The sequence below is a fragment of the Pongo pygmaeus genome, chromosome 7 (genome assembly GCF_028885625.2).
Source record: "Pongo pygmaeus isolate AG05252 chromosome 7, NHGRI_mPonPyg2-v2.0_pri, whole genome shotgun sequence".
Lineage (NCBI taxonomy): Eukaryota > Metazoa > Chordata > Mammalia > Primates > Hominidae > Pongo > Pongo pygmaeus.
The window spans coordinates 153095697-153121408 of NC_072380.2; the positions used below are offsets into that span (position 1 = coordinate 153095697).

Here is a 25712-nt window from a genome sequence, read left to right on the forward strand (position 1 = left end):
ATAATGACTGTAAGTGAATCAACGGAAATCCATGCGTCCACAATGATACTCAAAAACAGAAAAGGGAAACAAAACCCCAACTTCTCAACTTCTGCAGAAGCTCTTAAACAATCCCTTACTTTGAAATTAGAAAGTAAAAGGGGAAAAAAAGCAGCATCCTGTTTCTGTTTTTACCCAGGCACTATATTCCTGGGTAATTAAATAGCCCCAGTGGTTGAGCTGAAAGTACTAAAATTTACAAGAAAAAGCCACTTTATAAAAGTAGAAAAAATAATAGAGAAAATCCTTTCGTAGAACTTGAATGACATTATTAAATCAGGCAAAGATTATCCATTGATTTTAAAACATTAGATGCATGACTGACATATTTGTACTACTGCCAAAGTATTGACACTCAGAATATTCTCTGGTTGCAAGGAGAAAAACACAATGGGCTCAGGCTATCATTGCCCTATCCAGGGGTCAATCTTAACCTCACTAGTGGTGGGACAGCCAGATACTGGGCATCTATTTCTAAGGTAATGCAACCTGAAGTACCAACTTCACCTATGAAGAATTCTAGGCAAAAATGTTTCGTCTGAATTCATCAAGACTTTGCATACGAATTCTAGTTTAAGGGAAATCAGGGGATGGAGAAACAGATCCAATAAAACAACTAGACAAATCCAAAAGGTAAGACATTCTATGGGACAACTGATCTGGTCTCTTCAACAAGCGTCCAAAAGAAAAAAGTGGTGCTAGCTGAAAACAAACTTAAAAGCAAAATGCAATGCAATGAGTGGTCCTGGATTGTATACTGGTTTGGACTACCTTGTTATAATAAAATCTGGGGATCAAATGGGAGAAATTTTAAAATCATCTGCAGAGTAGAAGCAATAAAAAATTACTGAAATAGAAAATGGAACAGCACTAATTGAACAAAGCGAGACACAAAATAGTATTTATAGTCATCTAATTTTGAATTACGGGGAAAACACACCCGCAGGTATTCATATACGCAGTTCGTTAAACGATCCTGAGTGATATACACTCTGGCTTCATGGTCATGATCTCTGGGCAGGAGGAAAGTGAAATTTCTCTCCGTCCATTTTTGTTTGTCTCAACGGTATTCCTGCACTAGTCTTTACTGATAGTGCTTCTGTAATGATAAACGATTTGTTGTTTGTCTGAAAAGTCCCTGTGTCCTAACAGGCTCATAGTGTTACTCAGTGAGGCCAGGACAGTGACAGTGCTGAATGCTTCCACCTGTGTGAGGGCTTGTCATTCATAATGCGAGTGAGGACTTCGGAACTTCACCTGATGAATGGCAAGTTTCCTAGCAGGAAGTAAGATGTGAAAATCGGTGCTTGCGGGAAGGTTAAGCTAACAGACAAGCGCAAGGTAAATTCCGCAGAAGAGACAGAAGAGACCGGCTGGAAGAGATCAACAGAATTCTGCTGGAAGTGAGAAGGACTCAGCCAAGGCAGTGGCTGTGTGTGGCCACGGAACATCACAATCATCTAAGAGTCCTTTATAAGGAAGAGTTTGCAGGACTTCCCCACTGGCTGGGTACCAGGAGTGGTGGAAGGATCACATATGAGGCCAAGGTATTAAGCTCCAAAGACTAAGAACATCAAGAAAACCCGAAAGCCCTCCACACACACAAACTGGAGGAGGACAAGGTACATAAAGGAGATTACAGAGGCCAGTGCTGTCAAACTTGGTGAAAAGATGGACGATGATACGGTTTGGATGTTTGGTCTCCTCCAAATCTCAGGTTGAGATGTGACCTCCAATGTTGGACGTGGGTCTGGTGGAAGGTGTTTGGGTCATGGGAATGGATCCCTCATGGTTTGGTGCCCTCCCCACAGTAATGAGTGAGTTCTCGCTCTGTGAGTCCACGTAAGAGCTGGTCATTTAAAAGAGCCTGCCATCCTAGTCACAATAGCAAAGATTTGGAATCAACCCAAATGTCCATCAATGATAGACTGGATTAAGAAAATGTGGCACATATACACCATGGAATACTATGCAGCCATAAAAAGGGATGAGTTCATGTCCTTTGTAGGGACATGGATGAAGCTGGAAACCATCATTCTGAACAAACTATCACAAGGACAGAAAACCAAACACCGCATGTTCTCACTCATAGGTGGGAATTGAACAATGAGAACACTTGGACATAGGATGGGGAACATCACACACCGGGGCCTGTTGTCGGGTGAGGGGATGGGGGAGAGATAGCATTAGGAGATATACCTAATTTAAATGACAAGTTAACGGGTGCAGCACACCAACATGGCACATGTATACATATGTAACAAACCTGCACATTGTGCACATGTACCCTAGAACTTAAAGTATAATTAAAAAATAAAAAATAAAAATAAAAGAGCCTGCCATCACTGGCTTGCTCCTGCTCTTGCCCTGTGACACACCAGCTCCCCCTTTGCCTTCTATCATGACTGGAAGCCTCCTAAGGTCCTCACCAGAAGCAGATGCTGGCACCAGGCTTCCTTGCAGCCTGCAGAACCATGAGCCAGTTAAACCTCTTTTCTTTATAAATTACCCAGTCTCAGGTATTCCTTTATAGCAATGAAAACAGACTAATGGAGATGATGAACAAGGGCAGTGAGAAAAACATCACTGGATTTTCTTGAGAGGAAATCTTAACAGACAATTCCAGTGAACGGAATTTCATCAAAATGCTGAGAATGTAAGCCAGATGCCAGAAGGTTACGTTGGAGGAGCTTGCTCAAGAAATTTAAAAATCATCTATGGAGATGTCAGTTTAAAAACAGACAAAAGGAAAGAAAAAGAAGGAAGAAAGTATGTGTAGGAATACTCAAAGTAGATACAGAGTGATCACATTAAGTAGCAATATTGACATCTCCTTTACAATGATTCTAATGTAAAACTTATGCTGCCTAGAAAATTCTTGGTGTCACCAGGAGTTAAATAAGGTATCACTGGTATTCAGAAAATACAAAGATTACCAAAAGCATGGATAAGTCATTTGACAAAGCAAAAGTTATCAAAAGTTTATACTGCATGATACAGGAAACCATTTCCTGAAGTCTACAGTAAATGTGTTCATTTATTTTTTGCTTTGTAAGAACAAGAACCCAAACTACAATATGTAGAAAGATTGGAAACATTCATCACTAAAAGCATCATTTACAAAGAGAGTGTTATGTAAATCTTATTAACACAGAATTCATGTTCAAGTGCTCTGATCCAGAGGAAATCGTTAAGATTAAGAACTTTAACTTAAACAGAAATTCTCAGAAGACTGCCACTTCACGGCCTACTTGAAAATAAGAGATTTTAAATCATGAATGCACTACATGAACTATTTTAAAAATCAAAGAGAACAACTCAAATGGATTAATGAGAATACAGATGAGCAGGAAGAATCCCCACCCAGGAGCCCTGTTAAATGTAGCTCAGCTGCCATCCAGACAGCTGGTTCAGGCAGGCCTGGGCAATCTAATTCAAATATGGGCTCCCGCTCACCGCCCCTCCTACAGTCTCCATCTCAGCTACCAGAGTCACTATCTGCCCAACCATGCAACCATTCTTTTCCTTTCACCTCACTCTCCAGATGCTGATTCCCACAGAGTATTACTGACATTACCTAGGAGAAGTCTCTGACAAGTGGCCACTCTGGCCCACCCCCTCATCCTCAGTCTTATTTCCAACCCTCACCATCTTCCCTATGACTCATTGAACAGATCCTTCACACATTTTGTCAGATTTATTCCTAAGTGTGTCATTTGTTTTGAGGCTGAAAAAGATATTACATCATGACCAGGTAAGGTTTATCCCCAGAATGCAAGGTTGGTTTAACATTCTAAAACCAATCCATGTAAGTCACCACATTAACAAAGAAAGAAAAAAAACATGATCATCTCAAAAGATACATAATAAGCATTCAGGAAAATTCAGTATCCTTTCCTAATTTTTAAAAAAAAATTATCAGTAAACTAGGACTATACAGTTCAGAAAGATAAAACAATTATCTTTTATGGCCAAAGACTAAAAAACATCTAATTCTTTTTCTGCATGTAGTCTTACATTTGCTTTCTTGCTTTTCTTTCTTGTCTTAAAATTTTCCTTAGGGACTATTATATATAAAGCAATAATTTTCTTTATCATAGGATATCTTATGCCTTGAAATGAATGTCAGAAAATTCTCTGTATCCTGTCTTCCTTGCCAGAACAGGGAAAAAAATCTAGGATATTCAAGTTTCGATTTACCAAACTAATACATTCTGGCTAGGGGTGAATCACAGTGTTATTACTCCCTCACAGTCTTAAGGTGGCTCCACGGTCCACATTATGGAGTCTGGATCTTTAAAGTGGCATTCAGGATTCTTCACTTGTGATCTCACCTTACATGTTCTGACCTCATCTTTTATGGCCCTACTTCAACAATATTGCCCCAAATACATACATACGTATGTACATACATACATACATACATATATATATATTTATTTAAAAAGCCCATTTCTCCTTGCTTTTACTTAGGCTGGTCCTTTGGCTTAGAATGCCTTTCCACCACTCCCTGCGCCTTTTTGCCTGCCTCCTTCCCAAGCCATCTGTGACCCTTTTAGTGGGAACAAGCATCTGTCAAGCACCCATCATGTGCCAGACATTCTGCTATGCATGGGGAAAGATGAAAGGAAAGCACTTCTGCCTTCATGGAGCTTGAAGTCTAGTGGGGTGACAGACAAGGACAGTGCCAACGACTCTGCCCAGTGATGATGAGACTGCACCTGGAGAAGGCATGCAGAAGCCGTGCGTCTCTTCAGCCCTCAGGAAGCGGAGCATTCCCTGCAGTTGGGTTCTGTGCAACCTCCTTCACCATAAGAACTCCTGTTGACATACTAAGGATGGTCTCCATTTCAAAGATGGCCTGAAGTAACCTGTCCACTCTAACAAAGTGGGTAAAAAGCTGAGGTTCATTACACATCTGTTTGAAGCCAAATAAATGTAAGCTTTTCCCTCCTTCATTCTGCCTGTTTCAGTAGTGGAGATATTTCTAGGGGTGGGGGATAGAATTCTTTTTGTTTGACATTGTCTGTAGTTAAACTGCTTTGGATTTTTTAGAAACTAATAATGTCACCTGAATGTCCTTACCCAAAGCAAACATATTTGCTTTCTGTCAGTCATTCTCAATAGCAAATCTAACTCAATTTTCCTGTTTGGCAAGAAATGCAATAAAAGCACACATTTCCTTCCACTGTCTGGTTTTTTCCTACTCTCTGCACGTGGATCATGCTGAACGCACTGGTGGCAGCTGGTTTTAAGAGAAGAGTTCGTGAGTCCCACCTAGCACTGCAAAGATTCCCCAGAGTCCCTGTGCACCCTGCAGATGAACTACCTGGTGCTTCTCAGTGACAGCATCTTGCAAAGATTTCAGGGTTTCTGAGAATCCTGGTGTTTTGCTGCCATGAATCATAACCTAGGAGAATGCTGAAGCGGGGCTGGCAGCTTTATACATTTGCTAGACAGGTGTTTCTAGGCTTCCCCCAAATAAGCATGTCAATGCCTAGACTAATTGGATGTTTATGTTAAAATTTAATCTCAGGCTGGGCACAGTGGCTCATGCCTTAATCCCAGCACTTTGGGAGGCCAAGGCAGGAGGATCACGTGAGGTCAGGAGTTTGAGACCATCCTGGCCAACATGGAGAAACCCCGTCTCTACTAAAAATACAAAATTAGCCGAGTGTGGTGCACACGCATGTAGTCTCAGCTACTTGGGTGGCTGAGGCAGAAGAATTGCTTGAACCCGGAAGGCAGAGGTTGCAGTGTGCCAAGATTGCACCATTGCACTCCAGCCTGGGCGACAAAAATGAAACTCTCTCTCAAAAAAAAAAAAAACAAAACCTCAAATGTTTATTAAAATTCCTTCTTAGGAATTCAGCTATTATCAGCTAGTCGCTGAGGCACCCCAAACTAAGCTACTTAGAAAGAGCTTACCATGTACAATTTCTATGAGACACACCAGAAGTGTTCATAAGGATGCTTGTGGTCTAGTCCTAAAGACAACAAAAAATGTCAAAACAAATTGAAAAATATTTCATCTCTTAAGGTGGTGGTCCTCAAAGTGTGGTCTCCACACCAGAAGCAGCGGCAGCACCTGGGGGCTTATTCTACATGCAAATTCCCAGGCCCTCTGAAAATGGGGTCCAGCAGGCTGTGGCGTAACCAGCCTTCCAGGTGATGCTGATTCTGGCTAATGTAGGTGCCACTGCCTTAAGTTGCTGGCATGATCAGATGTAGCAGCCTATGATCAACAGGAAAACACACTGGAAGAGCAGAGCAATTCTTTAGAGGTCATTTCATTTGCTTTCCCGTTCCCTCATCCAACATTTAATGACAGCCTGCTCCATGTCAGCCCCTGTAGCAGGCTCTGGAAATGCAGAGGTTCCTGTGGTATCCCACTCTGATTCACAGACACAAAGTCTACTGGGGAAACTGCATGTACATGTCATCGGCCCTTGAACAACATGGGTCTGAACTGCACAGGTCTGCTTAGAAGCAGATTTTTTTTTCAACCAAATGTGGAACAAAAACACAGTATTGGTGGGATGTGAAACCCACATATTTGCAGGGCCAACTTTTCATATTCAGGGGTTCTGCAGGGCCAAATGCGGGACTAGAGTATGTGTGGATTTGGGTGTATGGGAGATCCTGGAACCAATCCCCCATGTATACCAAGGGGAGACCATCATTTAAAACGCTGGCAGTTGGCGTTGATGTTGTTCAGACAGTGTTTGTTGTTCAGCACAGCAAACCATCAATGACATAGGCCCTGAAGAGGCCCCGTGGACACACTCCGCTTCTTCCATGGTATCTCTGTAGTGAGGCCTCTGCAGACGATCCGCCTAAAACAGCGAGCAGGAGTCACTCCCATATCTTTCCCTGTTTGTCCACGTGGTATTTGTTTGCTGCTTGTCTCTTCTGCTGGATGTCAGCTCGGCAACTTCGCCTTGTTCACTGTTACACCCCCAGCATTCAGAACTGGGCATGCTCTAGGTGCTCACTGGATGTTTGCTGAAGGAATGGATTACATAAAATGTCACAGGGGTTCCTGGAGACAGTGATCACCATGCAAGGCAAAGGTTCTAAGGTGTCACAGGAACTCAAGGAACAGGCCGTCCCCCCCTCTGTCCTTAACAACTGTGTTAGAATTCCACACGCAGCAGACTCTCTCCGCATCTCTTACTTCTACATTTCTTACTAAGTTTTGAAATTGTTGAGCAGATTAAAGGATTCCTTTGAAGCTTTTATGCTTAAACTTTGTAGAATGAAATTCCCTGTCTCTGTAACTATTACTGGGACAGATTAGAAATAATTTGGAACTGAATTGGATTTGCTATTTTGTAAGCTTTTCTTATCTACCAAGGCTAATAGCAGAAACTTAACTCCTTACAATAGCCCTGGAGAAAGTATTATTATCTGCATTTCACAGATTGGAAACTGAGGGTCAGATAGGCTAAAGGGTTTATACTCCATTGCTCTATAAATATGGTTTGAATTGAGAGAGAATGTTTTGTATCCGATAATAAGTTGGGAAACTTAGAAATTATACGTAAAGGGGCAGCATGATATCATGGAAATAGCGTGAACTTTGGATTCAGACCTATCCTGATTTGAATTTTAACTTCTACTTAGTAACTGCTTGACCTTGGGCTAACTTAATCTTTCTAAGCTGTTCAGTCATTTCCACTTGAATGATGTGAAGTTGTAGTCATGAGGGAAGTAATCTGTAAACACTGTCACTGTGCTAAATCTCCTCGGCGTCACATCCCGAGCCTCTGTCTCGCTCTTCTTCTGGCCTCGGCCTGTTCGGCTGCCTGCCATGCCTGGGCGTGCCAGCCTAGTAGAGGGGCCGGAACCGTGAATTCTGCCATCGGCTGGCCTGGTGCCGAGCCTGCCTCTGCCGCTGAACTACTGAGGTGATTCAGGGCAAGGCACCCAGCAGGCCACGCCGCTGTCTTCATCTAGAAAACAGGAATGCTGGGAGTGACCCCCGCCTCACAGGTCTGTGGTGAGGGCGCACCGTTAATGCAGGGGAAGCCCCAGGCGCAGGGCCCAGAACCAAGTGAGCATCGGAAAATGCTGGACAGGACACTGTGGCAGCTGCTGCTGCTGGAGGGAAGTGGGGGGTTCCTCCACTCTCTCTGGACTTCCCCATCCCCCCATCTGCCTGAAGAATCCCACCCAGTTCTCCCGGAAGCCTTCTCTCTTCCATGTCCCCCGACTCCCCCGCTAGCTTCATCTCCTTCCCTTGCCTAAGCCCTTTCTCTCCTGGCTTCCCTGTACCCCCACCCCCTTTCCCACCCAGCAAACCGATGATTACATGGATGTCTTGGGAACAAACAGATGATGAAGGCACTGCCTGTCCCCAAGGGCCACAGTCCCAACTGCACACCTCTATGGCAAGAGCAGCGCTGGGCGCCATTGCTTCTGTGGATGTTCTCTCCTCCGGCTCTACTGCAAGATTTTCAAGGGCAGAAGCATGTCTTATGCAAGCCTGTGGCCACGCTGCCTCGCAAAATCAGGCTGCTGTAAGTGTTCAAGGAATAATTGGCATAATATGTGTTTTCCTCACCGCTGATGGGAACATCCATTCTGCTGCCCCCAGGCCCCAAAGGGCTCATGGAAACCATTTTTAATTTGTAACAGCTTGATTAAGAAGCAATGCTATTTGTTGTATATCCTAGGGGTTTTTAAAAAAAAGCTTGAATACATTTGCTCCTAAGTTGTCTTTACAGATTCTTTTGGTCCATTTGCAACTGTAATTATTAAAATGTAAAAGTTAGCTGGGTGTGGTGGCTCACACCTGCAGCCCTAGTGCTTTGGGAGACCAAGGCAGGAGGTGCACTTGAGGCCAGGAGTTCAAGACCAACCTGATCAACAAAGCCAGACCACATCTCTACAACAAATTAAAAATAAAAAATATATATTTTTAAAATTAGCTGGAAGGCCAGGCATGGTAGCATATGCCTGTAATTCCAGCACTTTGGTAGACCGAGGCAGGTGAATTACTTGAGCCCAGGTGTTCAAGACCAGCCTGGGCAACATGTTGAAATCTTGTCTCTGCAAAAAATACAAAACTTAGCCAGGTGTGGTAGTACACACCTGTAGTCACTGAGGCAGCAGAATCACTTGAGCCCAGCAGGTCAAGGCTACAGTGTGCTGTGATCACACCACTGCATTCTAGCCTGAGCAACAGAGCACAACCCTGTCTCTTAAGAAAAAAATATAAAAGTATATAGAAACTTTATAAACATCTCACAATTCTTTATTTTAAAAGCTAAAGTAACGTATTTTACATGAAGTATCTGAATGTTGTTAGAATCCCGAAAAACCCAAAGTTAAGCTTTATTCTGATCGAATGAGATAAAACATACTTTACTGTCTTGCTTTGCCTCACTAACGAAGAGAATCTCCAGGCAACCCCATGGAGAGGGGCTGTCTGGCCTCACTGTCTGGAATATCCAGGTCAAGAAATGTGTACAGAAGGCATGCTTCACAAGCCCATGACCACGAGGCACTTACAGTGAAGGGGAGCTCAGCAATATAAGCAAAGGACAACAGTAACAGTGTGGGAGGTGCTACCATCCAGGTGGGAACGGACAGCAGGCAAGGACACAGGAAGAAGGGCCTGACTCTGGGTGTGCCACTTGCAGAGGAAGGCTCAGCAGACCAGGTAACCTCAGAGCTCACCCAGGAGGACGGAGGAGCATGCCAGGAATGAAAGGAAGTGAGCAAGATGGCCCAGCCAAGCAAAGAGCCTCGCTCAGGACCAGCAATGCAAGAAGACATGCCTCGTCCAGCCAGGTAAGCAGGTGTGGATGGCTGGCCTCAGGCGAGCGCAGGCCACCTCTCACGGTGAAGGACAGGGGTAGCTGCCTAGAGCTGGTAGATGCATTTCATCAGGCAGAGGAAGCTCCGTCCTGTTTCTGGTTTGCTGAGAGTTTTCATTCTAAATAGATGCTGGGTTTTTACCAAACGCTTTTTCTGTCTCTTGAGACGGCATACATAGTTTTCCATTTTTAGTTTGCCAATATGTAGAATTACATTTGCAGGTTTTCTCATGTTAAGCCAACCTTGCATTCCCTAGATAAACCCCACTCAGTCAATATTTTACACAGGGTTAGATAGTAGATGCTCAATTTTTGCTTAAAATTTTTGCATCTGTGTTCAGGAGGGATATTGGTCTGTAGTGCTTTGGGTTTTGCTCTTTGGGGATTTTTTTCCCCCATAATCTGTTTGCCTGGTTTTGGTATCAGAGAAATGTTGACCTCACAGAATGACTTAAGAAGTATTCCTTCATTCTTAGGTTTCCTGAAAGAAGAGTTGACATAGATTTCATATTATTTCTCCCTTAAGTGTTTGGTAAGATGCATAAGTAAAGCCATCTGGGCCCAAAATTTTCTCTATGGGAAGGTGTTTTTCTTCTTTTGTCTTTTTAAACAGTTTTTTTTGGCTGGGCATGGTGGCTCACACCTGTAATCCCAGCACTTTGGGAGGCCAAGGCAAGCGGATCATGAGGTCAAGAGATTGAGACCATCCTGGCCAACATGGCGAAACCCCGTCTCTACTAAAAATATAAAAATTAGCTGGGCGTGGTGGCGCACGCCTGTAGTCCCAGCTACTCGGGAGGCTGAGACAGGAGAATCGCTTGAATCCGGAAGGCAGAGGTAGCAGTGAGCCAAGATCATGCCACTGCACCACTCTAGCCTGGTGACAGAGAAAGACTCTGTCTCAAAAAAAAAAGTTTTTCTGTTTTTTTTGTTTTTTTACTTTCTGATCTTCTTTTTTGTTGACTTTTTTATTTTATTATATTCTCCATTTCGATTTTCTTTCTGAGCCCTCATGATCTTATATGGGAAGGTTTTAACAAAACATTCTGTTTCCTAAGTGGATATGTCTATGTGGTTGTCTATATCTGTGTGTAAGCATTGGTATTTTGTGTCTTCTAAGGAATTTGTCACATCGTCTCAGTTTTCACATTTATTAGCATAAACTTTTTATAATATATTCTTCTCATTTTAATATCTATAAAATCTGTGGTAATGCCAACTCTCTCATTTCTAATACTGTTAATTTGTGTCTTCTCTCTGATCAATCTGGCTGGAAGCTGACGAATTTCATTAATTTTTCTCCAAGAATAAGCTTTTGGTTGCTTTTCTATGTTGGGTTTCTGTTTCCTATTCCATTGTTTTCCACTCTGATCTTTATTATTTCCTTTTCTACTGACTTTGGGTTCAATCTACATTTTTTCTTCTAATTTCTTAAAGTTGAAGCACAACCCCTGGCTCCCACAGGAGCTGCCCATGAATGAAGCTACAGCTATTACACCTACCTGCTCAAATTTTAAGAGACAAGATGTTGACAAGGGGGAGCAGGAACCAACAGGCTCCCCAAAGCCAACTGTGCACAGAGCTTAAGGGAGGCCTGGCCCCACCTCCTGGCAAACTAGTTTTGTTAGGATTTCAAAACTGCTTTCCAGCAAGCTATAAGAAGGTGTGGAGTGTTTACAGAGCAGTATTGCACATGGAGGGAAATGGAATCCATTTAGAGACGGAGAGCACACCATGACAAATGGCTGCGGCCGTCCACGCTGGTGTCAGCTCCCTGACTGTTCACAGTCGTTCCAGCCACTTGGAATGTTGTATCCTCCAGGTCTCAGCTGGCTCCCACATCTCTATGCAGCTCTGAAGGCTGTGCATAAGTTGGATGCCTTCAACAGGCAAAGCCATGGGTACCTCTAGTGCCACACGGCACACAGTCCAACTCAGGGAAAAGCCTCCTGTTGCCGGGCATTTCTGCAGCCCCAGCCCGTGATGTGGGCACCAAGTTTGGGCCCTTCTTAGAAGGGCTCTCAACGGAGCCCCTGCCATGTTCTGATTACGATGACATGTTTTAGGCACTATCCAACTCAGAGGGTAGACACTAGCCTGGCTTTGCAGTTGGGGGAAGCCAGGCTAGGCAGCACTAAGTACCTGGCCAAAGGCCCACAGTTGATCTGGGCAAAGACCAGAGTCCCAGCCACTCAGGGGACCTGACATCTACCTGTTCCAGAGGCCCTTACACCCCTGCCTAGTCCAGAGCTGCTCTTGATGTTAATAACCAGCGGGACTGTGACTGACCTGGACTCACTGACCAAATCTCATTTTCCTCCTTACATACAACAATGAAGTCCCAATGAATTATTTCCTGCCTTGGTCCAGCCTTCTTTCTTTCCCCTGCCAGGCTCTTTTATCATTTAAGCTTCCCAACAACCCTATGAAGGAAGCATTGTCGTTCAGTTTTACAGAGGGGGACGCTGAGAGTCAGAAAAGCTGGACTGTCTGTGCTGGCTTGCATAAATATTGTTTCTAAGATGCATCCAATTCGCACAGTCCCTATTTTCAACCCTAAAAGATTCCTCCTGAGGCATGCAGGAAAGACAGTCATGAACGTGGACAGACACAGTCACTCTAGCTAAATGGAGGAAGGCATCTTTCTGGAAAACCTGAGAAACACATGTTATCTTTCCCACTTCTCGGGGTGCTCCCTAGGAGCAGCTTTCACTGAATTACTTGTTTCCATGACTACACCATTCCTCGGTGATAGTTTTATAGGTTTAGCACGATTCCAATTAAATCACATCATTCCTGCTTCGGGGAGAAGGGCTCTGTAACAAGCTCATGGTGCCAGATGCCCCTACAGCAATAGATGTCCCCACAGACAGCACTGTCAGCCACTTCACTTGCACAGCTCCCGCTCCAGTCCCCAGAGAGGCTCAGCCATCCTGCAGAAGACAAACCTCGACAACCAGAAAATGCCGCATGATTGCACAGGTTTGAAATCCACCACATTCACTACTGATGGATCTCAGGCAAACCCAACTGCTCCCTCTCACCCAGGACGCGCCCACACTCCTTCCGTGGGTGGCACAGCACCTTTGCCTGGAATGCTCTTCACGGACCTTTCCTATCAGATCCTGTCCTCCTTAAGGGTGGGACCACAGGATGAAGATTATTAGAAGAGACACAGAGGGCAGGCGCTGGACACGGTGGCTCATGCCTGTAATCCCAGCACTTTGGGAGGCTGAGGCAGGTGGATTGCCTGAGCTCAGGAGCTCGGGACCAGCCCAGGCAACACAGGGAAACCCCGTCTCTACTAAAATACAAAAAAAAATTAGCTGGTCCTGGTGGCGGACGCCTGTAGTCCCAGCTACTTAGGAGGCTGAGGCAGGAGAATTGCTTGAACCCGGGAGGCAGAAGTTGCAGTGAGCCAAGATCACGCCACTGCACTCCAGCCTGAGTGACAGAGCAAAACTCCATCTCCGAAAAAAAAAAAAAAAAAAGGAAAAGACAAAGATTCATGCCCTGACTCCACCACCCATAGACTCGGCGAACTTGGGCAAGTCTTCCCTAAACTTCCGCTTCCCCACTCACCTCATAGGATACTTACAAGGATTGAGGAAACCTGGGAATGTCAAGCACCCAAACAGTCCCTACCCTGCAGAGCCCAATCCATAAATGTCAGTTCTTTTACTCTCAGTTCCCATGCTAAAGCCGTGGAGGAGGGTGCCCAGGCCACTCGAGGAAAGCGGCTGGCCTCCAAGGGCAGACGGGGGTCGCGAGGGAGCAATGAGACAAAGAACCGACAAACTGATGGTCCACGGGGAAGGCATCAAAGGCCTTGAGTGCAGGATACAGAGGTGTTGGGACTCTGTCCACAGGTAAAATTCAGAAAAGGTGTAGTGAAAGAAGAAGGTGTCACAGTGTAACTGACAGAGACCAAAGTGGGTAACTTGGAGAGTGTGACATCACCTCAAGGAGCCTCGGTTTTCTCCTTAGAGGATAATAGCACCTACTCAAACAGCTCTCAAGGGAATCCAAAAGGACAATTTAGATGCAAGTGCCTGATATACAAGAGTTCCTCGGTAAATGATAATGATATTTTAATCATTACATTTAAATACATGTACAAACATTCATCTCTATCTGTATACATTTATAATGATTCCAAAGAAAAACAGCGCATTCACCCTTGTAACACTCAATTGAAGAAAAAAAAATTCATGCCACAGGCACTAAGACCCAACCAAGTGTGAAGAGTATATCCTAGATTTTGAAATGTTACCCTGAACTGTAAGAGCCTATCCTGTGAGAGACAGAAAAAATACTCTTATTGCCTAATGGAGTACCTAAAATGTGAGAGATGCCCCCCAAAAGAAGTATGAGTGCATCACAAAGCAAAGGAAGGAACCAATGAATTCCACGTGCCTCTGAAACCCTTGGCAGCCTGGCCTGTCTCCTCTCAGCCCACTCCGTGCTCCTGTGCTCAGGACAGCAGGCCTGCAGCAGCATGCCATACACACGCAGACCTCAGGGGCCTCTGCACCTGCCAGCCCCAGGTTCGGGAATGCCCTCTCCACTCTGGCCTGCTAGCTCACCCCAGTTTCTTCTTCCTTCAATACTCCACTTGAGTGCAACTTCCTCTCACAGGCCTTCCTCGACTTCCTCTGTGCAGCCATAGCAACAAGGATCACCTGTATTCTAACCACTTTTTCTTGTTTTATTTACTTGTATCTTACCCACCAGCCCGAGAGTTCCATGAAGTCAAGACAGCCATGATACACCCTCGTTTTCCCATCACACGGCACGCTGCTTAACACGGTCCTCAGTGGACAAGGCTGAGTTACTGGCTTGTATGACAGCCCCCAACTCAAGGGCTCCTAAAAAGGAGGCCCCTGAAATCCATCATTGTGTCCCACCCCCGGGGCACCGTAACTGACCCACAACTGGAGCACAATATACGTTGTGCTTTAATTCAGCAAAGAGGCAGAGTGAGGGAGGGTCAGAAGGAAGCCTGAACCCAGCCTCTGCAGTCAGCGCTGCTAGCATACGGACGCTGTCCAGATGCCGGAGTTCTGCCCAAGGCCAGAGGGTGGGGGCGCAGGGGCTTAAGGGAGAGCACCACATCTGGTCCACTGCAAAATGGATGGAGTGATACAGCGATGGCCAGGCAAAACAAGGACATCCTCTGTGGCCTTGAGGAGGTCCTACTCAGGAGGAAGTCCGGAATGGCACAAGGAAGGTGGGAGGAAGACATGAAGCAGCACAGGGTTGAAAGTAAACTCTGTGAGGGACTGGAGTCAGAGGATGAGAACGGGCTGCGCAATGAGAGGGAGCCGGTGGCAGCGGACGGCCTCTGGCAGGATCTAAGCATGAGGAGTAGCACCGGAAGGGGACACTAGTCAGGCTCCTTTCCCACAAAAGATTCCATAACCCTGCATCTGGACTTATAGCATAATACAAATAAATATACCCCCCACAGCTGTGTCAAAACAGTTTACAGACACAGGTAAACACCTGCTCCCCAAAATTCCCAGGGCCTGCCTGTGCCAGTGAATCCCTACCGTAACGAGGAACACAGATCATGAAAGGGCCCAGACTAGTGAGCAAGCTACTGTATTCAATGCCATGGCAAGCCAGGCACGGTGGCTCATGCCAGTAATCCCAGCACTTTGGGAGGCCAAGGCAGGCAGGTCACTTGAGGTCGGGAGTTCAAGACCAGCCTGGTCAACAATGGTGAAACCCCATCTCTACTAAAAACACAAAAATTAGCTGGGCATGGTGGTGCATGCCTGTAATCCCAGCTACTGCAGAGGCTGAGGCACAAGAATCACTTGAACCCAGGAGGTGGAGGTTACAGTGAGCCAAGATCGTGCCACTGCACTCCAGCCTGGGCAACAGAGCAAGACTCTGTCTCCAAAAAAAAAAAAAAAAGTCATGGCGAAAGTCTAGAAAGAGTTCAAGTGCTCAGACAAAAGCATGCCAATAATCTATACAGAAAATCGCAGCTGCTTTCACAGCAAACAGCCAGCAGAGCTGCAGGACGCCACCACGACACTCGAACCTCTCCACTACTCCACCAGCATTTAGGAATAAACACCTAAGATGTTAATAGGCCCAAAGGAACATCTTTCCAAATCAGCATTTTTCATTCTATCCCCAGCTCTGAAAGAATAACCAGAAGGTAAATAGGTCTGAGGGGTGGGATTTCCAGAATTGCTTAGTGGGAAGCTTGGCTAAACCTCTGCCCAAAAAGCAAAGATGCAAATGGACAAAGTCGTCAAGAACAACCATTTAAAGATGTTCAGACTGACCAAAGGCAGACAACAAATTGAGAAGCATTTATTCATGACAATCTCGTTAATCTTGGTAAGAGCAAGGGAGACTGTGGCATTTCAGACAGGGGTTGGTTCCACTGCCCCTGCTACCCCCAACTCCTTGGCACACAAGTTCTACCTGGCCCAGAGAGACAGGCAGAAGACTGTCTGCTGCTCTGCCACCTGCTGGAAGAGGCTGACTTTATTTGGCTCAGAGGGTGGAAAACACATGTCCAGGAGTGTTGTCAAAAATAACAGTGGGAGGCCAGGCGTGGTGGCTCACATCTGTAATCCCAGCACTTCGGGAGGCAGAGGTGGGTGGATCACCTGAGGTCAAGAGTTCGAGACCAGCCTGGTCAACATGGTGAAAGCCCGTCCCTGCTAAAAATATAAAAATTAGCCGGGTGTGGTGGCGCACGCCTGTAATTCCAGCTACTCTGGAGGCTGAGGCAGGAAAATCGCTTGAACCCAGGAGGCAGAGGCTGCAGTGAGCCGAGAACGCGCCACCGCACTCCAGCCTAGGTGACAGAACGAGACTCCCATCTCAAATTAAAAGAAAAAAAAACTGGATTTTAGGCGGAAACAGTCAGGGAAGGTAACACTGCAGCTGGCCTAAAGTCACAAAACTAGTTGGGGAAATGATAAAACAGCAGACCCGCCAAAAATTCAATAGGAAGAGCCAGTGCATGAAAGAGCACAGAAGGCCTTGGTAAGACCCTACTTACCCCAGTGAAACCGTTTCTATAAACTTTATACAATTAATCAGGGAAGAAAGGAAGGGGAGAAGGGAAAACAAAAAAGCCTGCAGCACACTCAGTGTTCATCACGAGGGCAGCCTGCCCGACCTGCTTCCTCAGCGTTGCCGGTGCCTAAATTGCCCCAGAATCACACAGACCTTGCTCCAAGACCCTAGTTCCCCAAACAGCTCCGTCGATAGCCACTTGAACATTACAAAACGTTACATTTTCCCTTTGAGATATTCTTTCAGGTCCTGCATACCAGTGTAACTACTGACATCTGCTGGCCTGAAGGACCCCACTTATGCCAGGTGTCTGAGGGACCTCATGGAGAGTTAATTCATCAAAGAATGCAGTTTCCACATCCTGATGTTTCATCCCCCTCACCACAACCAATGACCCCAGCTTTTCAGGTCCTTACCTTCCACGACCCTCTTATAAGCCGCAGCCCAGAATTCCTCAGGGAGATGAGTTTAAGGGTCTCCTCCCACCTCCTCGTGTGGCTTCCTGCTGTCATTAAACTCTTTCTTCGCTGCAAACCCTGCTGTCTCCATGTCATGGGTCTGCTACTATACACGGGGCAAACGAGCCTGTTGGTCCCACAACGCTGGAAACCTGGGCAGCTGTGCACATGCACAAGACCTCACATGCTCAGGACAAACCAGAGAGGACCCCCATGAGCCACTGACCCTGGCTCAATGTGAAGCCTTGTGAATTCAGACCAAAGAAACAGCCCTGCAGTTTGACAGCAATCCCCAAGGCACGTGCAGATCCATCGGGGAATGGTGGAAGGCCTGCTGAACTGAAGCGTTTCAGCACATCCTCTAATCAGACACTGGCTGCCCACAAAGCTCCGGGGCACCTGGGGCACGCCCTGGGAATCCAGGCGAGCAGTAAAAACAGGAAGGAGAAAATCATCAACAAAGCAGAGACGTCACACACTGAGGAAAACAGACTCCACGAAGATAAGTCAAGGCAAGTTCCCAAACTGATGGACAAACAAGAAGAACAGCAACACACAGTGCCAGGGGAGGGCGGGCGGGGCTCAGCCTCCAACTTGCTATGATCCACTACCTAAAAGATCCAGCTTTCCACAAAAAATTATGAGACATGCAAAGAAAGTCTGCCTCAAGCCCATCAGACAGCACCCTCCTGTACTTGGTAGCTCCGTGCATGTGCCGTGCAGTTGCACACTGGGGCCTTTGCTGCCTCATGCACAGGTAAAGTTGGTGGCTTCAGGAGGTGCTCCCTCGCTCTGCTTAGCCTTTGCCCACCATCGACTGTTTCACTCCCAAACCAGCGACTGATCACCGATCCATTGTACCCCAACCAGACAACAGCTCAGTGTAAAGCAGCAGGCAGAAGAGAGCCCCCATGTGGTACAAGCCTTCCCCCACCAAAACACCCCACTCCAAAGTCACCGCTGTCTCCAGCAGCCTTTCTGAGAGCTCTAAGAGGGGAGCATGTGTGTAGACATGGAGAAAAGAGAACCACGTCGCTGCTCTCCACGGCAGAGTGCAGCCACACAGTGGGGGCCTGAGCTGCAGCACAAACGTAATGATGCTGGGGGCCTGAATACTCAGTCAGAAGGTGGTGAGGATGTGGCTGCGGGAAGGCTGGAGGCGATGTGAAATCCGAGGGGCTCTTGGAGAAAGCCACCTCCCCAGCCCTCCCTGCCTCAAGCCCACCAGACAGCACCCTCCTGTACTTGGTAGCTCCGTGCATGTGCCGTGCAGTTGCACACTGGGGCCTTTGCTGCCTCTGCTGGGAAGCTTCTCCCACACCAGTCCCCCTGGCTGACACAAGAGCCCAGCAACACAGTAACCAAGCTGCCGTGCAAACAGAAGCTCTCCAGGAATGGGGCACTCCCCGCTACCAACAACCCCGTTCTTTACTGCAGAGCCCAAAAGGGGAGAGGACTCTTCCCCTAAAACTAGCTCCTTCCAAGTTCGATCCACTGACATGACCTCCATCCACCAGAACTGGCTATTCCTTCTTGCCATGACCTCATCAGATAGCACCCCATGCTCCTCCACCCCTCCTCTTGGTTGAGTGACAGCAGCTCCAATGCCTCAAAGTCCATTGTATCACTGACTCACAAGCATCTTGGCCAAGCGATTCTGATGTTCCTAACCAGTCCCTGCCCTCTTAAATTTGGCATGAGGACTGTAAACAGCATCCCAAAGGCTGGTCCTGAACACATGCGTGCCTGAAAGTGATGTTGCCGCCTGCAGCCCAGTCACAGCTCTTAGGCCCTGCAGTCCTCCTGCTCTACACACTGTCCCTGGGCCAGCTCAAACAGCCAGAGCTTCCCATGTGCTGAAGACTCAAAACCCCAGAGCACTTGTGTAGGCCTCTCCACGGAGCCAGCAGCCACCTCTGCTCATGCTGGCCCACAAGCCCGCGGCACGCAGCTTTGCACTGACATTCACTTGCTACCGGCATATCTGTCTTGGCTTCCTTGGTGCTTCCAAACCAACAACTGAGAAGGGTTGCCAAAAGATTAAGAAAAATGTACAGGGTAAACATCCGAACTGAGGTATGCAATAAATAAACTTTTCAAATGAATAGCGAAATGGCAGGAGAGAGTCTGCTTTAATCACCACACGCCTGGATTCAGCCCACGGAATCTCCATGTTCCAAGGACATAAGAGTTTGCAACACCAAACAATGCACTCAAGCTTCACTGTGATGGCTTTCCAAAACATTGTCCAAGAACAAAGAATACTGAGAATCCAGCTTTCAAATACACATAGCCTTTCCTTTCTGAAAAGGACTCAGAGCTGTGCTTCAGAAACGGCTTTGCAGAAGCCCGAACGGCACGTGGCAGATGCCGTCTGCCACACCAACTCACCTTCACGTGGCTGTAGTCGCCTGCTTTGTTGCTCTCGGGTGGGTTCACAGGTTTGCCCTCCACTCGGGGCCGAACGACCTGCCGAAAAGGACTGGACAGGGGAAAGCCACTCACACTGATTCCATCTACAAAATAAGAACAAAAATCATAAGTAACACGTCAGCTTGGTTTTGGGGTTTGTTGTTGTTGTTGTTTGGGATGGGTCTCGCTCTGTCGCAGAAGCTGGAGTGCAGTGGTGCAATCTCTGCTCACTGCAATCTTTGCCTCCTGGGCTCTGGTGATCCTCCCACTTCAGCCTCCCTAGTACCTGGGACTAAAGGCGTGCGCCACCACACCTGGCTAATTTTTGTATTTTTGGTAGAGGTGGGGTTTCACCATGTTGCCCAGGCTGGTTTTGTTTTTGTTTTTGTTTATGTAGGGGATTTTGTTCAAAAACTGTGACTGTAAGGAGCATGCCAGTTTCTGTCCTGACTATTCTATCTTGTATCAGTTAGAACCACCTGATGTGTCCTGCATAAGCACATATTCACATCCACTATGAGTAAAAGTTGAGAGTGCATCACTCCTTAAAAAGGACAGCTCCTTACCACCTGGATGTGATGGCTGAGGCCCCAGCCTCCCCTCTGCATTTGGACCACGCAGAGCCCATCTCTCTCCTGGGCCTCTGCTGAGCCGCTCCTCAGGCTGGAATGAGCTCCCCTCCCTTCGTGCGGCCAGCTCTCTCTTGCCGCTTGACCTTAGTCTAAGTGCTACCTCCTCACCCAGCTTCAAGCAGCCACCACTCTCTGCCACAAGACCCTATTTAAACCTCCGAGGAGCCACACGCTGCCATCTGGTTTTTTTTCTTACTTGTTAACATTAACTATCAGTCTAACCCATGAATCATCTTTAAGTCCTCTCTGTATCTCATGTCGCATGTCCAACCCAAAAGGAAATCCTGCCAGCTCTGAGAGTATGTCCAGGGATGGCTTTCGTGGCTGGCACCCACTCAGAGTCACTGTCATTTCCCTCCTGGCTCTTCTCCCCCATTGCCTTCACTCCTTTCCCTAAGTCAACTCCCCCCACACAGCTCGCAAAGTCTCCTGAGGAAAGGGGGCTCACGCCCTGCCCCTAGCACTCAAAAGGAAATGTCAAAGTCTGCACTGGTCTCCAAGGCCTCTGCATGATACACCATTCAACAGAAGAGAAGACCTGGAGGAATGAATGAGATATTTGACTGCAGTTTTATATATTCTCAAGAATGTAAAGATACTGCCTCCTGAGGAGTTATTTTCAAGTAGCTGCAGCTCCCTAACAGAACCCAGGTGGCATGCGGGAGAAGTCTACCTATGAGTATGGCGAGTATCACAGACTTCCAGGGTAAACCAGGCCAAGAGAACAAACTACCAGAGGCAACTTGTACAAGAAATCACATTAATACTGATTTTGACTAAAGATACATGGAAAAGCAGAGACAAAAGAGCAAATGGTAGAAAGTGAGGTTGGTAAGATGTGGACTCACATCAGTATGACACTTTATGAAAAAGTTTTATGAAAACTTTACTATGTCAAGTTTTCTAAACTTGCCCTCATTTTATTTATTCTTTTTTTTTTTTAAGTTCCAGAGTACATGTGCAGGATGTGCAGGTTTATTCCATAGGTAAACATGTGCCATGGTGGTTTGCTGCACCTATCAACCCACCACCCAGGTATTAAATCCAGCATGCATTAGCTATTTTTCCTAATGCTCTCCCCACCCTCACTCCACCCCACAACAGGCCCCAGTGTGTGTTGTTCCCCTCCCTGTGTCCATGTGTTCTCATTGTTCAGCTTCCACTTGTAAGACAGAAAATGCGGTGTTTGGTTTTCTGCTCCTGTGTTAACTTCCTGAGGATAATGAAACTTGCCCCCATTTTAGAGAACAGGAATGAACAACCTGCTCACAGTCATATTGGCAGTAATTGATCCTAGGCATCGTACCACACATGAATGGATGTTTAGTAAACTTGATTGGATGGATGGATGGGTAGATAGATGGGTGGCAAGTCTGAAACACACTCGGTGCTTTTGATTCTAAGCCTAGGATCCTTTTCACTTTAACACAGTTGTTGGGAAAGAAAATTTCAATGGCTGCATATCTCAAACGAACCCATCTAAGTAACTTCTTACTAAGAAACTAAAGCTTCTTGTGATCAGATGAAGAGTATTTACTTTTAATTGATACAAAATGTATATTTCCAAATTCCCAATCACTTAGGTCCACGGCCCTATGCCTAATATCTCTTTGCAAAAATATGCAATTAACCAAGCATAATAGAAATAGTTCATAATTTTAAAAAAAACACACTTCTCTTAAGCATCATTTGCTAAGGTATGTCCCCTTAAGTAGTTCAATTTTCAGGATGACAAACAATATTCAACTGGGTAAAGAAGAATTAAGCAATTTTCTATTTAGAGGCTTCAAATCTTCAAAAGCTAAATTATCTTAAGTTAAAAAATAGTCTACTTGAAAAGTTCATGACACCTTATGCCCAAAATAGCACATGAAGGAACCAGACATTGTGCATCTACAATAAGAAAAATGACAAACTGATCTGTTTCTGTTGGTGGTGCCTATGGAAGACACGTATGAAGACTGTGATCAAGCACTTAAGAGCAGGGTCCTCTCTGCACTTAGAAGAAAATGGAGGTGCCCAACTGGCCCCTCTTCAAGCATTGCCTGTGGGCAGCAAAGGTCCACCTGACGTCCCACAAGCAGCTCAGGCTGAATAGGCACGAAATGAACTTCAGAAGATTCTGTGCCTCATAACAGGCTAGACAACTCAGACCAGCTCAGCCACTGAGAACAGCTAGAAAACATGGACAAAGTAGTCTTAAAATCCATGCAAGCATCAGAGAGCTAACAAGAACTACAGGGCTACTGTCTAGCAGAGGGGGAAATACAGAGACATGAGCCTGACAAACATCCCCTACAGGTGCCTGCAGATTTCAGAAAAGTTCACCAAGAGAATCTGAGCAGAATCTGAGCAGAACCTTTGACATATTCAAAGGACTTGATGTGAAAAACACTGGTGTTCAGTGTTTCCCATGGAGAGCGGATAGCAAATCTGGGAAGCTTCAGGTAGGGCCGCAAAGTGAAGGGTAGACTGGAAATAAAGCAGCCCTCACTGGGCCTAAGGCTCAGCTTTGAACCATGTCAGTCCCTGCAACTGGTAGGCCATTTTTCTACCAAAATTTATTCCTTGTCACTCCTTGTTCTACCCCATTTTTTTTTTACCTTTATGCATTGGTAATTCTCTTCCCTCTGACAATCTGATATCCTAATATCCCCCAATTTTTGGTCTCAGTTCAAATGCTACCTCTTCCATAATGCCTCCCCTAGCTGTCCTAATGGAAAGCAAGTACGTCTTCCTCAGAGTTCCAGCATCTTCTCTGTCCTGAGACCCGTGCCTACCTCCTGCTGACCTGTATACAGGCAGAGAGCCCGGTAGGAGATCAGAGGGGTCGGGGCTGAGGTGCAGCTCCCCTTCTACCTGGCTGAATGACCTTCATCAAGTCAAATAACCTTCTACAAGCTTTAAATCCATCATCCCCTAAATGGGAATAATTAGAATACATATACTGTGAGGTTATATAGAAGAATAAATGAATTATTGCATAGGAAGGATTTATCACAGTGCCTGGTACGTGGCAAGCATTCAGTAAAAAGAGCTGTTCTTATTCCTACTGCAGCAAATTACGCACGTCTTAGATTTCTTCATGACTATAAACTCCTTGAAGACTGAATTCTTGTCAGATTCACCATGGTGCCCCTCATAGTAGCTGATGCAGGCTCTAACAAATTGTAAGCCCTCAGTAAACAGTAACTAAATGAATGAATAAATTACAGGGTCAAATCCAGTATTTAGTTGACATGCACACAGTTTACACACACACGCTCAATAAAAATTCCATCACCCCAAAGTCACATTCGACAACCAACTCCTGGTTAACTGAAATTTCACCAGGTAGATATGTGCGAAGACTTATTTGTAAAGACTCACTCAAAAGCTGTTAAGTTTGAATGAGTTTATTTTCTCTCTTTTTTCTCATTTCTCTCAGCACCATGGACACAATTTACAAACGCTCTTCATGACACCATGATGCCTGCTGTGAAGGGTACTAGTATTATGAACAGAGCCATTTGCAAAACATAAACTCCACATTTTTTTTAGCATCTTACCCCAGAAACTAGGCCAAGTGGACCTCTAAGCAAGCACGGTATGAAAGACCACTCAATGTGACTTCACCCAATAAGTTGTCCTCTGTTGAGTGAAGGCCAGGTGCTCAAAGGGGTATTTTTGCCATCTCATCTCTGAGTGTATCTGTGTGTCTCTCTGTATCTCCACCCCTCTCTCTGACATATACACAGGGCCTGTAATACAGCTTGGCCAGCTCCTCCCGAGGGAAGGCTCCTATCCTTCGCAAATTACACCAACGCTTTTATCTCCTGAAGGACCCAGATTCTTTTTTTTGTTTGTTTGTTTTTGCCTTGGAAATACCAATCCTATTTTACACTTATAACAATGGTAAATTCTTCATTTCTGGAAATGGTCAGAAGTTTTGGCCTGTAGAGGAAAGTAGAGTGAACATCTGGCTTTTGTCTGCCCAGCATTTCTCGTTTCTTTGGGGAGCAGCTCCTTCTTCATCCCATGTGGTTCTGGCGGGATCAAGGTTGGCCTTGATCCTGCCATGGCCAGAGATGAAAACATCCCATCAACAGTGTTTATCCAGAGGACAAACAGAAGGTACAAGAAGGGACATGAAAAGCCCTTCTTTGAGATTCGATTTACAAATTCTAGGAAGAAAAGACTCCGGTTTTTCTTCCTCTGAATCACGTTATAAAGATCCAGCTATGGGCCGGGCGTGGTGGCTCACGCCTGTAATCTCAGTACTTTAGGAGGCTGAGGTGGGCGGATCACTTCAGGTCAGGAGTTCAAGACCAGCCTGGGCAACATGGTGAAACCCCATCTCTACTAAAAATACAAAAAGTAGCTGGGCGTGGTGGTGCACACCTATAGTCCCAGCTACTGGGGAGGCTAAGACAGGAGAATTGTTGAACCTGAGAGGCAGAGGTTGCAGTAAGCTGAGATTGCACCACTGCACTCCAGCCTGGGTGACAGGGAGAGACTCTGTCTCAAAAAAAAAAAAAAAGAAAGAAAAAGTTCCAGCTATGGGGCTGCCTGCAGCCCTCCTTCCACAACACATTGAGACACCTGGGCAACACACAACTCTATGAACCTTAGTTTTCTTGGCTCTAAAGTGGGAACCAACTAAAAAACTCAATGAGATTTGATGTAAAAGTACTTTGGAAAAACACAAATCAGCAATGTTTTGGAACTAGGAGGCTGTGGGATATGAGCACTTTGAAAAAAAAAAAGAAAAAAGTCTTAAAATTCCATCCGAAATTTGCCTCCTTTTTAGACACAGACCACAAAATCTCCAAGAAACCTCCAAAACCTGTCATCTTCAAGCTCAGAAAAATACTAAGAAAGCCACTCTATGGATTCTTTATAGACTACAGAAGTCTGTTCTCAAATCCAACTGAAGATACAAAACACAAGAAGCATATCAATTACAAATGGGGACAGGTAGGAGGCAGAAGCCAGCCTTTGGAAAACTGAAGCTGAGCCCTTCGCCCATACAGGCACAGAGCTGGAGAGAAGGGGGCAGCTGCAGAGGGATGGCGAGAGATGAGATGGAATAAGATGTCGTGAGCAGGGAAGCAAATCACTGGGTGCGCCTGGGAAGGATCTCTCTCCAGCTGGGGTGGGTTGGAGGGGAGAAAATTATGTTCAATCATTTAGCCAATTTTTCTGCCAACACAGGCTATCACAAATAGAACAGAGAACAGATTGGGATGACAATTAATAGGAAGACGGGACAAAAAAAGTTACAAACAGATGAAGGCGGCCTTGTAGGAGGACTAAAGAGT

General features: G+C 45.8%; 1 protein-coding gene across 8 annotated transcripts in view; it reads right to left on the reverse strand.

The window, feature by feature from the left end:
• Positions 1-25712, reverse strand: part of TRAPPC9 (trafficking protein particle complex subunit 9) — a 733440-nt gene that overhangs the window by 475709 nt on the left and 232019 nt on the right. For all 8 annotated transcript variants that reach the window (XM_054499826.2, XM_054499824.2, XM_063669112.1 and 5 more), the window contains one exon: positions 19760-19884. In XM_054499826.2, coding sequence (XP_054355801.2) covers positions 19760-19884 — 125 coding nt within the window. The remainder of the gene's footprint in view (positions 1-19759; positions 19885-25712) is intronic.